The sequence below is a fragment of the Eublepharis macularius genome, chromosome 2 (genome assembly GCF_028583425.1).
Source record: "Eublepharis macularius isolate TG4126 chromosome 2, MPM_Emac_v1.0, whole genome shotgun sequence".
Taxonomy (NCBI): Eukaryota; Metazoa; Chordata; class Lepidosauria; order Squamata; family Eublepharidae; genus Eublepharis; species Eublepharis macularius.
In genome coordinates, this window is record NC_072791.1 from 167,437,125 (window position 1) to 167,454,591 (window position 17,467).

Here is a 17,467-nt window from a genome sequence, read left to right on the forward strand (position 1 = left end):
TCTTACCTCAAAAGGGAAGGGACTTCATACATAATAAAAAGTAGGAGAAACTGTAGAGGTGAGTGCATGGGCTTGTTGTAATATGTGAAATGTTTCATGTCTGTAATCACTGTATTACTTTTCTAATATATAAACATATATATGGTTATCCTGCATAGCATTTCAGGAATTTTTTTCTCGGTAATATTATGTGTATTTCAGCAAACAAAAAAGTAGTTTTTTGTACAGATAAATATACTATTTAATAAACACATTGACTTAAAGGCTTTTCTTCTCTTAGATTCATCATGGCTGAACTGCTTCAGACAGAGAAGGCATACGTCAGGGATTTACATGAATGTCTAGAGGTATGTTGCCTGAAGAAAGGAATGGAGTATTTATTCTAATGAATTTCTCATTCCCACTAGTTATTTAAACTTGATGTTTTGGGTCTGATCTGTGGGTCAGACAATAAAAGCAATTGTGATGTGGTGGCATGACCTTTACTTGCACTTTTGGAAGGTTTTGGAGAATACGAAATGGTCAGGACATTCCAGCAGGTGAGGCCTGTTGAGGAAATTCTCTGTACTCTTCAAGCTGCCATTGTTCCCTCGCATCTAATGGAGAAGAACCCAATTTTGGTCTGTTCATGCACAAGCATCTTATGTTCTACACAGGATGGATGTGGCATGGATGTGGATGAAGTTTGGGGGTATATGTGTGTGTGTGTGGGGGGGCGTGTAGGGATGTGAGTCAGTCCTGGATCTCTTATGCCTGCGATAAAAAAAATCACAGTCCAACAGGACTTCAGAAAAAATGGTATACCTGGCAAAACAAAATGAAAGTCCATAAACACTGACCTAGTGAACTCACTTGACCTTTGCACTATCTGCAGTTCTTTCTGAGAAGCAGTATAGAGAATTCGGTGAAATAGCCAAGTCTGCAAAAAAAATCATTTTTTGCTGCAGGCATCTTAGTGTCAGCAGTTTGAATTTATTGAAATTTTTCTTGTTACTGGAGCAGTGACAGTATTTTTTTTCTTGACCACTGTGGATTGTTTTTTATTTAAACTTTAGTACCTCACATTTCTCTTTCCACTCTGCCTTTGGCAAGAAAACAGGAAGATTGTTGTATACTGTGTGTTTAAAAACTGCTTTTGTCTTCCAGACATACCTTTGGGAAATGACAAGTGGAGTTGAGGAGATACCCCCAGGGATTCTTAACAAAGAGCACATAATTTTTGGCAACATCCAGGAGATTTATGACTTTCATAATAAGTAGGTTTTCTTGAATATTTTCAGAAAGGTTCCCATATAGAAACATGATCTATTTTTTAGGACTACATGATATATGCCAAGGACAGGATCTGAAGTATGTGGCAGGGAGGAAAATTGTTCCTTAAGTGTCAATCTGGGAAAGATTTGTTTGGGGCTAGCCTTCATGTTACTTATACAGGAGGGAGGCAGCTTCTCTGTTTTGATTTCAGTGCTCAGAAGTAACATTTTATGTAGTTTGCCATGTTGATCCTCCCACAGTGCAATCCTACACAGAGTAAACAGTTTCACCATTCTAAGTCCATTGAAATAAATGATCTTAGAAGGGTGTAACTGTACTTAGGATTGCACAGCCAGACATGTCAAGAGTTTCCACCTCAGTAATTGACACTTCAGGAATATCTAATCCTGGCATAGGCTCTTTGAGCATTGGAAATTTGGCACAGCAAGCTGTGCTAGATGTTACAGTCAAGCTTGAAGAGCCACCAGGACAAAGTGGCTTCCCAAGCAGATGAAGTAATCTGTAGTTCAGCTCTCAGTTAGTGACTTCCATTTGGTTTAATTTGAAATTTCTATTTAAACTAGAATTTCATCTGAAGTTAAATTATGTGTGAATTTTGAGCAGCATTGCTGTAGAAATTTCAAAGGATGTTTAAAATCATCCACAAGGATCTAACCTTATGAGATGACAGGAATCCCTGACTGAATCTTCTGATTTTATGTATATTTAGTTTAGAGGGCTCTGGGTTTGGTCAAGGAAGGGCTGTTTAACTCTTTCCATCTATACTGTTTCCCTGATCTAAATTACTCACAAAAGTTGTCATGAGGCTCCAGGCACTGATAACATCAGGGGGGTGATTTAGGTCAGGGAAAGTGTGTGTGTCCTAGTACTGTTTCTCAGATTGTCCTGTTCCTCTTTAAAAGTACAAAAAATACGTTGGGAACTCTGACTGTCTATCTCCTACATTGTGAACGGCTTGGCCCTGAGAATTATACAATTTTATCAGGGTGGTTTTCACATGCTTTTAATTTCCCACCAAAGCAAAGGTCTCAGTGAATTGGAAAGTCATTTTCAGGTGAAATAGACATGGGAACGTTTCATCATCTGGCACCTGCTTCAGTCAGATGGTTGAGGTGGTCCCTTGACTCATTCAATTGCATCCTACTCCACTGAGAATTAGAAGGTGTAAACACAAATTAATACCTTGTTATCTGAAATTGCTTCAATTGGAAAGCAGTTGAAGGGAAAAGATAGGTCATATTGTAACTAACTGGAGTCCTTTGTCATACTTTTTCAGCATTTTTCTGAAAGAACTAGAAAAATATGAACAACTTCCTGAAGATGTGGGCCATTGCTTTGTTACCTGGGTAATGTAGCACCATTAATGGATGTTTTAACCACTCAAAATAATAATTAGGTGGCTTTATGTGGGCCAAGATGGTGTGTTACTTGTTCTGTAGTAATTTGTCAAAGGATAGGTGAGTTGTTTAAGGAGTTTTTCTCCAACTGTAAATGTTAAAAATCCAGTAACATAATTATTTGCAAATGATAGCTTACAGTCCACTGCAGGATGTATACCTTCTCCAGAAGATGCTGAGGATAAGGTGGCCCTGTGGAGGTACAGCACCGCACTAACTTGTGAGCACTGCCCCTTTTAGCCATCTGGAGTGTCTGAGGTTCACCAGTGGCAGTCCAAATCTCTGTCTAGCACATGCCACTCACGTGGTGCCCCCCACAACCCTCAGAGGTGCTTTTGTTCCTTCTCTCTTGCACCTACTGCCACCACTTGAGCTTTATGCAAATTGCCTGTGGAGAGGGCCAAAATTCCCCAGTGCCCTGGGCAGGCTTGCCACTGAGCCCTGCCTTGTGCCCAGTCTCCTGCTATCCAGCACCTGGTTCTGTCGGGGCTGTTTACTGCAACTGTGCATCACTGGGGGATCAGCCAGCTGCCAACAGACCACCACCCTCCCATGGCACCTGTTTTAGATAGCATGGTTGAACAGTGGGAGTCTATGTGCTACAGAAAACAGCTATCAGCATTTAGAATAAAAAAGAAAGAAAGAAAAAATGTTCACTCTCATACTTTTAAGTACAGCACCAAAGCAAGCAAGGGAACTCAAAAATAAATGGGTAAAAACACATTTTCTCTATCTCTTTGTACATGCCTAACTTAGATCTTCTGTTTAAGCAGGCTCCAGCTTACTGAGAAGTCCTTATACTTTTCATGATTTGGGCTTCCAGCCTCCACGTGGCCAATGGCCACTGCCTTCAAGGAGACAGATTTCAGCTCCTCCAGCTTCCAGCTTAAATCAGCCCCAAAGCCCCTCTTCCTTGTACCCTGGGCAGGTCAAAGGGGCAGATCAGAGAAGCTTCCTTGGAAGTTCCAGGAAGAAATCTTTCTGGCACTTTAGTCCTGGAAGTCCCCCACACACCTGGAATGGTGTGTAGCAGAAAGACTTCTGGCCACATCTGCATGACTAAAGCCCAAGGCTGGGTGCAGCTTAGAAAACATCGACTTCCCCTCCCCCCAACATCTTTTTTCAGTTAAGAGACACTTTTAAAGCTGAGAGGTAAGGTGAAAGTTTTAATACAGTCCAAATCTACAAATAAAAGCTTTTCTCCACAGGCCCCTTGTAGATCAGAGAGCTGAGAATTCATCTCGCGTTCCCAAAATAAGATGGATCCCCTGAGTGACAATGATGGGAACCATTGGAATAAACTAGTCTCTTTGTTTAATTGTTTATTCTGGTGCTCCAAAAATCTAGAATGACACTATTCAGCAATGACTTTGCTCTAATTTCTGAGTATGTTAAAAGTATGTTGAAGATAAGGCCCAAAATGTAAAAGTATATTGTGCCTTTACGTAGCTAACAGCGCAACCTTCTGTGGAGTTACTTCAAAATCCTTTGATTTCATTCAGTTTAGCTATCCCAACTCTGCACAGAATTGTACTGTGAAACATATTATTCCCATTGAAGCTTTTCAAAATCCTACCCATATCCATAATTGTAGCTATATTTCATCACCAATAAAAGCATGATCAAAGTGTGACAGTGGCCACTTATTCATAGGATTTTCAAAAGCACTGACAGGGAACACATTTAGTTCATGGTAATGACAATCATTGTTATCATGAACCACCTTGGGAGCTGTTAAGGCTGAAATGTGGCCTGTAAATATAGAAAACAAATCAATAAATAAATAATAGTTATCTCCCTTGTAATGTTGCTGTGATTTCCCTGTAACATCCAATCATTAAGCACATATTTGACTTAGTTTTGTTCCATTTGTCTGCAGAATTGCTGTCCTTGTTAGAAGGATTGATGTATATCATATATTTATCTCAGGAAGCTTCCTTAGAAATGGTGAAAGCAGTGTTTGCTTATCTTGCTTTTTCTTCCCATCATTATGTTTGTTTTCACAGGCAGATAAATTTCAGATGTATGTCACCTACTGCAAAAACAAGCCTGATTCCAGCCAGCTGATCCTGGAGCATGCAGGAACATTCTTCGATGTAAGCACTTATTGCTTTGCTGTGTCAGATGAGAGAATGAGACATGTTTTCTTTGCTTCCCCTTCCCCACCCCCACCCCCTTTTTACTGCTTTGTGGTTTTAATTTTTACAATGGCAGCCAGGGGAGAACGATAGAAGACTGGGCAGCCCAAGCTCCCAAAGCTACTGGGTGGTGTCTCATGGCATATACACATTAGCAGTTTCAGTACTTAATCCCATCTTCCAACAAAACAAAACTGCCTTCTTTCTATTGTACAAAGTCATCCTGTCTTCGATGCATGTGAATAAATTAACATTTTTGCAAGAAGTTGCAAAAATCGTCATAAGACAAGGTGTTTTGGCACTGTGAAGAATGTCCAGGGAGGGGGAAAAAACCCTATGAGCTCAAGTCTAGCCTTGTATGTTTGTACAGAAAATATTTTACATGTTTCCGATTGAACACTCGAATGCCAGTGCTCTAAATCAAAGATGCTTTCATGCAGCAAAGAATTTCAACAGGCAGGCAGGCTATCTTATAATTTGAATCAACCTGGCAGCAGTAGCTGTTGGGACCTACCTTGGCCCACACTCAATTTGGGAGAAATACTCCTTGGAGAAAGAAGAAGACTCTTCAACCGTGAGGAGTCCCTCATAGTCCCCAGTTGTCTCCATCCTCATAGCCTCTATGGGAAGCCTTCTCTACCCCAGAATGCTCATATTCAGCAACCAGTGGAACAAACAGAACAGGACCCTGGAGTGGTTGTGTCCCCCTCCAGCACCCTGAGAGGCTCCCCCAGAAACAAAGAAGCTGGAAAGTCAGAGCCAAAGCCTTGACTAGATGAAGATGTGCATATCTGGCAGCTTCAGGCACCTGCACTCCACACTCGTGCAGGAGGAGAGCACTGGACTCTAAATATCTGCAGGACCCAACTGGGGTTATCAGCTCCCTATGCACATTTTCAGTTGAGCTCTAGCCTTCACTGGTTCAAGAGCTCTCCAGCCTAGCTCATGCTGATCCTGGACAGCTCCCTGCAACTCATGCTTTCCAGCTCCTACACCAAGGATCTGCTTCAGGCCCCCCTGAGTTTGACTGCCAACTGGAGACGCCATGCCATAGTTGCTCAGGAAGAAAATGCGAGAGTGGATTTGGCTTCTTACAGGTTTTTGTGTAACCTTTGGCCTCCAACATACTGCAGCAAAGCATTTTTTAAAAGCTATAAAGTTGAAGAATGTTAACATGGATAGGAGGAGAGTAGATCCAGAGGAGTTAGCCGTGTTAGTCCCAATCAACTTCAGAAATGTAGCTGGGAGAAAATGTGCGTTTTCCCAGGAACAAAATAATGCTGTTTGAGGGCACAGAAAATATGATATCCTTGCAAGATAATGTCTGCTTTGTAGAAAAGCATTTGGATCCTTCACAACAAATAAAGTAACAGCTGCATGCTCATTATACAGAATATTGTTGGGAAAATCCTCGCCTTATTAAAATTCTTTATCAAGAATTAATTGCCATATGGAAAATATCATCCAATTCAGGATGAAAGTACTAAAAATTCTAGATGTTTGAAATGCCACCGTTTGCTCTATGTGCATTGTCAAAGCGAAATGAAAATCAGTCTTCACTTGTCATTTTTATTACTTGTGCTGCTAAAACTTGGAGCTGATTTCTTTTAAATGTGTTTTTCAAATGTGTAAATCGACCTTAGTTAATCATTGACTACACAAAACACTTTAAAATGCTACAGAAATTTGAATGTGCACATTTTGAGTTTAAAATTGATTAATAAGCATTGGTGATATCAGAACTAGATATCCTGGTTTATGGAGACAGATAGTCTTCTCTCCCTCATCCTACATCCAGCCTCTAAAATCTGCTACAATGTGGATGGCTCCCATGTTTTTATTATTCTACCAGGGATATTTTACTATGCAATCCTTCACAGAGTTGCAACCTTCTAAGTCCATTGAAGTCAGTGGGTATCTCTTAAGATTTCATTGTTAAATGTCCATGAGAATCCAGCCATTGTTCTGTGAGCCAAGGGTGGATGTCACAGGGTGGGTTGCTCTAGTAGCCCCTGGTAGCCGCCCCAGGTTGCTCCATGTCTAGGAGTGAGAGGGTGCCCTGTTGTCTCCTGGTTGAGTTTGTTGCAATGATGCCCACCTTCTCAAGACCTCAGATAGAGGGAGAGGGAACACCCTACTCCTGCTTCTCTCCTGCATCTCCTGACCATTGCACCAGGAAGCAGGTCTGTGACTATGACTTCCTCCTTGGCCAGGCCTCTCTTCGGCCCCCTAAATAGGGTTGCACAACCTGTGCAAGCCCAGCAGCCACCCTTACCTTCTTGCAAGGGCGCCTGCCCCTGCCACCCATGGCAACAGCTGTCCTGGCAGAGCCAGACCCTGCTGAGGCTCCCTGCTGTGCTGCTCGGCTCATGCCAATTCAATTCTCATCCCTCCCTTTGATGCGTCAGCAGAGGGCGTCTTTGGCTGCACCTTCCGGGCAGGCACTGCAGCATTACCCCCACTACTGCCCCTAGTGATCTCAGTCTGCTAGGAGTCATCTCAAGCTTGGCCCCTATGACTGCCCTGTCCCCACAGGAGCCGCCTGTCAGCTAGGGGTAAGCCATCATCTCCTGACAGCAGATTTAAGAAACCTAATAATGGAAGAAGATCAGTCTCACTGCTTAAAGGCATGTTGCATTAATTGCACTCGAGGTAGGCCCACAGTTTGGCTCAGTCCCTGCTCTGCTTAGCATAATTGTTCATCTACCCCTAAATTGGACAACTCCAATTACAAATGCAATCCCTTGGCAGCCTTTCTACCTAGATCCAGCTGCTAGTGCTTTATATGACTTGCTTCATTACATGCTGCTGATTAAATTGTCTCTGTTTAATTCAGAGTTTAGAACTTTTCAAGTGAGCTAAGAAAAAAAGATGATGACGAGGAAATTATTATTTTTAATTGGGCAGGGTCTCATAGGACTCTTTTAGAATAATCCCTGTCCCCTTGGTGAAAATGCGTATGGCAATTAAATGTAGTAACCAGCAGGTGGCATCTCAGGCCATTCAAAGGCTTCCAGCATGGATCTAACATTTTAAGAGATTTACATGTTTAACAGGGTGTTGACACAGATTAAAAAAGCATTTGCCCAGCTAAGCTTTTCCAGCCCAGCTGTGTTGTGCTGGCTGGAAACTTTTTGCTATTGATACCAAAATGTTGATGTTTCATCCTCTTTATGCTTTCTTAGTAGGTGGGCTGTTTTTTAATGTTGATAGGATAGAAAATCCATTTTTGTGGAAAGCAATAGGAAGAAAATAATCTGACTTCTTTGTATTTTGAGGGTTAAATTCTTCAATCTACTTTGTTCTAACCACTTGTGCAGTCACTTCATCATGCAAAAAAAGATTGCACATTAATTCTCGCCTGATTTGGCACTTTTTAAACTTTACAAATTACTTTCCAGCAGCAGAAAATCAGGAGTAGAGAATATCATGGTTGAAATTAGGTGTGCTTGAGAGCACCTATTCAGTGCTCTATTCTTAGCACTGAAAATTCTGGTCTGAGCTGACCATAGTATAAATTAGAACTGAAAATCCACCAAGATTGCCGTATTAGTCTGTCTGAACAGTAGAAAAGAGCAAGAGTCTGGCCCTGGTCAAGGCCAGGTGAACATCAGCAGATGTTGGTCTACCAATGCCCTCCGGGGAACATACAGGGAGAGATGGTCCCAAAGATATGCATGTCCCAGTCTATTAAGGGACTTAAAGGTTAACACCAACATCTTGAACTTGACCCAGAATTCAACCGGGAGCCAGTGCAGCTGACACTGGTGGTACAGTTATTGCCTGCGACTCTTGTTGGATTCTTCAACCATGTCCTGGGACCTTGGTGCCCAGTGCTGATCCTACAGCACAAGCTCCAGAAAACATGGTGTGGTGAGCCCATGGTCTCTGTAAGAGTTCTACCACAAGGACAGGTCATGATGGAAATTAATAAAATTATGCATAGTGTCATGGATATGAGTAGAACTGTAGGAGAACACTTGCTGGATATGACCAAGGAAGTTATTCAAGACACCCGTGCACACAGAAATAGGGCTAGCCCAGCCTCATAACTAGATAGGCCACAACAAGAGTCTAGAGACCTAGAATAAAACAACCTTGGAGAGGAGCATAAAACAACAGAGTTACATAGTTGTATTGCCATATGTAGATTAGAGGAATCATCTAACTCATACTAATATATATATACACAGTGAAATCCTAAGCAGAATTACTACAGTCTACGTCCATTGACTTCAATGGGCTTAGACTGGAGTAACTCTGTTTAGGATTTCACTGATACTGTACCAAGGCCCAGGTGCAGGGAGTATCTGAGAATGGCAGGAATGTCTAACTTCAGAGAAGCTGGCTATATTATAGACATAGTGGTGGAGGGCCAAAATATATTCAGATCTATGAGAAACTTGTAATCACTAATTCTACATAGACTTTGTTAACACAAAAAGTAGCAAGACTGAACTAGCTATTGTTAGATGTTTCGAGAAGATATTTCAAATATGGAGAACCTTGTTTGGTGTATGAAATCATAAATTAGCCAATAATTTGTTAATTGTTAAGAGAAGGTTCTGAACCCTTATAAATATGACAAACTGAGAGCTTCTTCTTAGAAGGGGCCCCTTTCCTGTGACCCTTTTATCTTTGAGTAAGATACTTTTTGGACTCATATAATTGCTTTCCTTAATGGTCTTTGTATTTGTTATATTGGATGGTATGATTTTCTGTAGATTGAGTTATTAAGAATACTAAGTAGGCATGCTGTAATAATAAAGGCTTAAAAAGGAAGCAGAGACTCCATAATTGTATTACTTGTGTACTATACCCAGTAATGAACCAAAGACATTATTTATTATTTATTTATTTGTAGTCCACCTTTCTCACTGCAATCCAAGGCGTATTACAGCAGTGCAAGAGACAGTACAATATAATTAACAGCTAGGACATTAATTGAGCACAGTATAATAGTGAAGAACAGTTAGGACATGCAGGGAAACAGATAAGTAGAGTGTGTTAGCAGAAAATTTCTAAGCAAGCACTGAGATAGAAACTGTCTGAAACAAAGCATAACTAATTTCATAGCATGTTTAGCAGTGTGGAAACTCATCAGTAGGCGCATATCTATGTCAACAGACAGTACTCAATACCAAAGTATTCAGTTCTTGTCCCTACCAAGACATATCTCAGCTATTTCTTATGACATGGTTCCACATACTGGCTCTATATTTATCTCCCATTCTTCCCACCCCCAACCCAAAGTTTCCTTGCAGACATTACAAACCTCTGACCAGCCGTTATATGATTTGATATAGGGAAGCTAATTAGACGTTATGGGCTTCTTAAGTGCGTGCCTATATCTGAGACAGACCTGACCAGTCGTCTAGAACGATGATATAGCTACTGTGGAGAGAAAGAAATGTTTCTCTCTCTCTCATAACGTGGATGCTCAGAGGTCCCTCCCCTCCTCCAAATTAATTGGCAGCAAATTCAGGGCAGACAAAAGCAAGTACTTCACACAATTAATTTGTAGAATTTGCTGCTAAAAGTTATGGTGGTGGTTTCTGGTTTGGGTGACTTTAAAAGGAGATTAGACAAATTCACGGAGGATAGATTATATATAGATAGGTTAGAAATGATAGTTAAATGACATCTCCAGGTTCAGAGATAATTCTTTAGACAGCAGAACAGTTAAGGCAAAACCAGTGGGAAACCTGAACAAAGTCAGACTTCTTCATGCATTACATAATTTTTTACATGGAAGGAACTTGTAGTTATTATAGTATAATGGTCAAGAAGAGCTTATGCTATCTCAATTCATCCATGATCTCTCTGAGTGGCTTTAGATGAAGCAGTTATCTCTCAGAGAACGATTGTATAATTGATGTTCTTCACATGGCAAGTGCACATGTTATACATACCAGGCCCAGAGGGGGCTTCCCATTATCTGTATATAATGAATTGTGTTGGGTCATCCCGAAGTTAAAATCTAGACACTGTTTTCCATGTTTATTATTTTATTTATTTTATTTTATTATTTTATTTACTTTCAATTTCTATTCCAACCTCCCTGAACTGGCAGGCTCAGGGCGGATTACATTCTATAAAACAACACAATAATAACAACTATTTAAAATTTTAAAATTAAACAATATAAAAACAGTACAATAAAAGTATTTAAAAGTACAAGGAAGGCAGCGGAGGAGTAATCAGTTTATCAATTTCAGTCCGCCACCAATCCACCATATTAAGATTCCTTGCGTAGTTGGTTAAAAGAAAGATTGGTGGTGGATGCCTCTAGTAACTTGATCAGACTGCAGCTGGGAATGGAACAGAGTCAGAGAACAGAGTGGCGAATTATTTCACAGTTGCTGAAGCAAGATGATCCCTCACCTGAGGAATGCAGCAGAGCTCTCTCTTGCTTTGCTTGACGACATGCCTGTCTTATTACTGTGCTGGATTGTTACTGCATTCCTGCTGCTTCCTTCTTTACCTAGTGACTATCAAAAGGGAAGGGTGTAGACTTACACACACTCCCTATGGTATGAAAGACTGTGTCATGCTGCTTCTCCTACATCCCTTTGTGGCCCTTTTCACACATCAGCTCCGGTATGTCGCGCAAAGCTCCTGCAAGGACAGTGTCTTCTTGGTGCAATTTCATGCGAGAACCAGGAAATCGTGCTAGGAAGACGTCCTTGCGGGAGCTTTGTGCGCCAATAAGACATGTGAAAATGGCCTTAATCTCCTATGGGAGAAGATGAATGAAATATGATAGATGGACCCTCCATAGATGGAGGATAGATGGAGTTCGTCATTATGCTTGTGGGACTGAGAAGAACGGGGAAAGCTTTGGAGCCTCATGCATGCAGGCCTAGATCCCTGAAGTTTAGCAGTCAGCATCTCTGATAAGGGAAACTTTCTGTCCCGTCTGATGTTACCTTGTGTACAGAGGCACTGGCCCCTGCCTTGTACAAAGTGGAGATATTGCAGGGTATGACTACACTTTGGAGTGTGACTACATCCTGACATACTACAGACACAAAGCAACTTTTGAGTTAGGGGCAAATTGAAGAAGTCAGAGAGGTTTTTGCTAAGGCCATATACACTGTGTTAAGAATTGGGCAATTTTAACTGGTCCTCCCAATGGCTGGATTAAAAAAGTACAATCCACACCCCCATTGATTTTAATGGATCTGGATTGTTCTCAAAGTTAACAACACAAGGACTGCATTCCCAAAGTGGTCCTATAAGTTATTAAGCAATCTACATCTCAGAATACATCAAAGGTTGTAATAGTGATCTGCCAACACCATCACACCACAGATGTGAAATTAACTGAGGCTTTAATGGTAAGTATCTGATTTAAATCCCCATAAATCAGAAACAAGTAGATTTTATAAGGGAGTATAAATCAACTTCAAGTGAACTGTTCATTATTTTCTTGGCAGCGCCCAAGCTGGTTGCTTACACAAAACTGTTTTCTCTAAATGACCACAGGGGAGGTTACAAAATTCCTCTCTTGTTTTTTCAAGAAACTGCATAATAATTGCTAGCTCCAAAGAATTGATCAATACAGGAACTGAGAAGCTAAAATGGATTGTGCATGGCTGCTTTTGATCATAGGAACCCTCTCTCTGCAGTATGTTTGTAGGTTTAAAAACACCTGAATTGTATGTTTTAAACTTTTTTTACTTAGGAAATTCAACAAAGGCATGGCCTGGCCAACTCCATTTCCTCATACTTAATCAAACCTGTCCAAAGGATAACCAAGTACCAGCTTTTATTGAAGGTATATAATCAACTTATTGTAATACTTGTTTAATGCCCTTTTACTTCGCAGATGGGCAGATTAACTGGCAGGGATGTGAATCCCAGTTCAGCTCAGCCAGGTTAACCAGCCTTGGATTGATTGACATAGTACTGTCTTAAGCTTGAAACAGACACAAGACGCTGGGAGATCTGTGAATGAGCCCTCCCAGCATTTTTAAGATGCTAATAGAAGCTATGTGAGGGCCTGGTTTGTATTGGAGGTGCATGGGGAGGAGAGAGGAGAAAGAATCTCCTAGAAGGGGAGGTGAAACTGACAGATCCTTCTGGAGGTGAAGAGGAAATTAACAAACCCTCTTGAGTAGCCATATTCTTTGCTGGCTTTGTAGAGAGGGGCAATTGGCAAAGCCTTCCGATTGGTCTTTTAAAACTGAGCTTCCCAGTTAACATTGCGACTCCCTTCACATGTGTGTCCTCATGTCATTCGTCTCTTGTAGTTTAGCTCTTAGGTAAAAAAGGTAAAGGTAGTACAAGTACCGAGTCATTGCTGACCCATGGGGGGACGTTGCATCACAACGTTTTCTTGGCAGACTTTTTACAGGGTGGTTGCCGTTGCTTTCCCCAGTCATCTACACTTTACCCCCAGGAACCTGGGTACTCATTTTATCAACCTTGGAAGGATAGAAGGCTGAGTCAACCTTGAACCGGCTACCTGAACCCAGCTTCCACCAGGATCGAACTCAGGTCATGAGCAGAGCTTGGGCTGAAGTACTGCAGCTTACCACTCTGTGCCATGGGGCTCATTAGTTTAGCTCTTAGATATCTATATATATTTGCTTGATAACAGGGTGGGGCTGTCATCTGGTTAATTCACAGGAGAGAGCTAGCTGGGGCATTGTACTGGTATAAATAGCTGCCTAATTTAAATGTAGCATTCAGTAAAGGTATCCATACTATATCAACATTGATTATATCTGCCTTGACACTCCCTTCCCAAGAGCCTAGTTGCATAATGATATGTCCTGATTAGCTGCAACCCAAAGCAAGCAAGCTGTCTGGGGCTCAGTTTTGTTCTACGTTTTTCCTCAGGAGCTTTTAACATGCTGTGAAGAGGGGAAAGGGGAGCTGAAGGATGGTTTGGAAGTGATGCTGAGTGTCCCCAAGAAAGCCAATGATGCCATGCATGTCAGCATGCTGGAAGGTAAGCAGATGCTTGGAGGAGAATGCTGTTGCATGCACAGCGGCATTAGCATGGGATTAGAAGGGCTGAGAAACTCTTATTTGTGTTTATTAGTGAGGGGTCTGTAGATGGAGGATGGCTTTTTGCAGATGCTTGTCTTTATTGAGTAAATAATTAAGAAGCCTGTCTGTTGCAACAGTCATCAGGAGGACCATCCATAATGGCCTCCATTATAAGTAGCACAGATTTGTCACAACTTTGCCACCCTTTATGTATGACATATAAGGTCCCACTAATTCAGCACAATCCTTTTGTGCAAGTGTAGCTCACTCATATTACTATCTGAGCATTCCTCTCTTGCCTCAGATTTTTGAGAAGTATCAAATGAACTAGCGGCAGAAGGGAAAAAGAGGTGGTGGAACAAAGAATGGAAAAGTAGCCTGATCCAGCAAAGAGGTCATGGACAACCTTGAAGTAACAAAGAATTTCATGACTTTTAGTCAATACTGACTTCTGGTGATTCTAAAGAAAAAAAACCCTTCAATTTTGTACTATCAGCATCTGAAACCAATTGTATGGGGTTATGTTTTCATTTGATTTGGTTTGTTTTATTTTTAGGGTTTGATGAAAACTTGGATGTTCAGGGAGAACTGATCCTTCAGGATTCCTTCCAAGTGTGGGATCCCAAGTCTCTTATCCGGAAGGGTCGTGAAAGGCACTTGTTTCTCTTCGAAATCTCTCTTGTTTTTAGCAAAGAGATCAAAGATTCTGCAGGACACACTAAATATGTTTACAAGAACAAATTACTGGTATGTCTGCTGTGTGAGTTTTAAGGTTTCTTAAAAGTACAAACCAAAAACAAAGGTGTTCTGAATTTGGAAAGTGTGATCAATCTATTATCCATTCGGACTACTTTTATCCCATTTTACCTAAAAGCAAAGTACAGATAATATCTGAAAAAGTTAACATGACTCATTATGGCTAACTGGAGTGCATAAGGCTGAAATGTGACACTGCAAGTGAGCTCCTTCCTATCCTAAAATAATTTAAAATATAATTTTTAATAATCTCTTCTTCTTAACAGACCTCAGAATTGGGAGTGACGGAGCATGTGGAAGGCGATCCCTGCAAGTTTGCCTTGTGGTCTGGACGGACTCCCTCCTCAGATAACAAAACGGTGCTAAAAGTGAGTCTTGGCACTTATTTTCCCCACCCAGCACATTTTGTCAAAAACCTTGAATTTTTAGATAGATCCCACTCAGTATTTCAGTGTAAAAATGATGGTGGTTGAATCTTAAAGAGAAATTTCTTAGTTTGATAATGTAATCTATTCAGGAGTATTACTGTCCATTACTGCTGTGAGGATCCTTGTCTATTTGGCCACAAATTCCTGTTATTGGTCTTGCTTGTCTTTGGACTCGCATCTGACTGACTGCTCTACTTCTGCCCATGTCTCTGGTCACAACCATGGCTATTGATTCCGCTCTGGCCTTGCCAGGTAACTGCGTCAAACCCAGGTCTTCCTGCTGGGACCCCATTAGCTCATGTTCATGTTACGATTTTCAGTATAGATCATCCCAAGTGTAATTTGTTTAAAAGAGGGTCTAGGAGGTTGATGGAACTAGGGAAAAGCCCCTATGACCCAAATGAATAAAGGCACAGAATACATTTGTAATACAGGAGCACTAAAATGAGCAATCAGATCCAACTGTGTTACTAGCAGTGCAAATCAAATCATTGTAAGAAAGTCTACACCTCTGACATGGCCTGAAGAGGAGACTGTTTGTGGAAAGGTCTTTTATAATCATCTCGCTCTGTAACTCCTACCCATTCCTGATGGATTTCTTAGCTGTAGTGATTTTCCTCCCACCTGAACAAGCTTGTCATTTCTGCTGATTGATTGTTTTAACAAGGACCTTTTATTGCACATGTTTTGTTTAAGAAAGCTTTCTGCAGAACGACATCCCATTTCCCCTGCATAGGCATATTGTATTTCTGTGTACTGCATATATTTATCTGGCACTTATCTAAGTTGCTCTTGCTGGTGCAGCTGCCTATCAGCATTTGGCACTTGGACTTTTGGTGGCTTATCCAGACAAAGGAGCAACTGGGAAGCACTCGATCGCAGCACTTCAGATACTTGCAAAATGTCATAATTTTGTCTTCTTTCTCTGTTGACGTTTTAGGCATCCAGTATTGAAACAAAACAAGAATGGATAAAAAACATACGGGAAGTGATACAGGAAAGGATTATACACTTAAAAGGGGCTTTGAAAGAGCCAATACAGCTCCCCAAGACCCCAGCAAAGCAGAGGAACAACAGCAAGAGGTAATCTTGTACAACTCATGCAATCACTGTCCTGTTCAATGAGAATGCGCTTCTTATCTACACAGTGGGGTTCGTGCAGATCAGCCAGTGGGGTAGAAACGGCACAAACAGCTGTTTAAATAGTCATCAAAAGCTTGCACTATTAAAGTGGACAGTTCCTGGGTCCAGACTGGTCTCATTGGGCTTTGTAATGTCCCCCCTTTCGACCAGAAGTAAAGGGGAAGAATGATGGGAGTGCTGCCTGTGGCAATGTTTTTTTTTCAGCACAAGTAGAAGAAGTCTTGGCCCACCACTTGGCATCTCCTCCTCAAGTTATCCCTGTCAGCCATTGTCCATATGACAGGAAAGTTTTTCTTTCTTCCATAAAATTGAAAGGCTCCTGTTGACTTGCATGAGAATATAAAGGAGATGAGGAGGTATGGCCAAAACCTGCTCCCATGACACTGGTCTCATTAAAGTCAGCAGTAGCCATTATTTTTTCTATGGAGAATGAGATGGTAGTTGGAATCTGTGAGGGAGGGAACTGGGAGAAGGAAAGGAGGAATCGTCACTCATCTTTTGCATGCACAAGGTACCAGATTCTATGCCTAGTATTCTCCAGTTAAAGGATCTGAGGTGCTAGGAAAAGAATGTTCTCTGCCTGGGTCGCTGAAGAGCTACTGCTTGTCAGAGTAAAAACTATTTAGTGTAGATGGAACAATGTTTTGACATGGAAGAAGGCTGTTTCATATATTCACATGCCTCCTATCAGAGTGGGGAAGCCTAGCTTGACCAAACTATGGTAGTGAACCAGCATTGGTATATATGCTTGGTTTTATTATTATTTATTTATTTATTATTAACAAGATTTTTATTCTGCCTTTCTGTCCTCATGGGTCCACCAAGGCAGCTCACAAATTTAAAACATGCATATTAAAATATCTTAAAAACTATTAAGACCAACATACGCTGTAGTAATGTAAGCTTAATGGTGTTACTTCAGAGTATGATGTGTGATGGCTAACATGATCTTTAAACTATTTGCTTGGATGCTATGAGTTTGTCTTACACTATGAATGGGAGACTTGTATCATCCCATAGGTGGCTAAAATGTATACTTGAACTATTAGGCTAAGGAACAGAAAAGCCTATGTTGCTGCAGCAAAGGTCAACAGCCAGGAAGCCTCCGGTATGCCTCAAAGTATATACCATCTGGGAGCAGAATAATTAATTTTATCTTAATGGGGCAAACTATCTGTTGGTCTAAATGTAGAAGGAAGTGACTTGCTCTAGATATCCTTGTATTTTAAATGTGTTCTAGGACGCAATGACAGGAACCAAATTTGATTCATGTCAGTGGATTCAAGGGGATTTTCTTGTTGTCTTGAAAAAAATTGGAATGCAACTTCAA

The 17,467-nt window shown here is 41.0% G+C and overlaps 1 protein-coding gene across 1 annotated transcript in view; it reads left to right on the forward strand.

The window, feature by feature from the left end:
• The window catches only part of KALRN (kalirin RhoGEF kinase), a 717,152-nt gene that overhangs the window by 534,881 nt on the left and 164,804 nt on the right, over positions 1-17,467 (forward strand). The window contains exons 24-32 of the mRNA XM_054971242.1: positions 281-347; positions 1,147-1,256; positions 2,552-2,621; positions 4,679-4,768; positions 12,498-12,590; positions 13,658-13,769; positions 14,367-14,557; positions 14,833-14,934; positions 15,935-16,077. Of these exons, the coding sequence (XP_054827217.1) occupies positions 281-347; positions 1,147-1,256; positions 2,552-2,621; positions 4,679-4,768; positions 12,498-12,590; positions 13,658-13,769; positions 14,367-14,557; positions 14,833-14,934; positions 15,935-16,077 (978 nt within the window). The remainder of the gene's footprint in view (positions 1-280; positions 348-1,146; positions 1,257-2,551; positions 2,622-4,678; positions 4,769-12,497; positions 12,591-13,657; positions 13,770-14,366; positions 14,558-14,832; positions 14,935-15,934; positions 16,078-17,467) is intronic.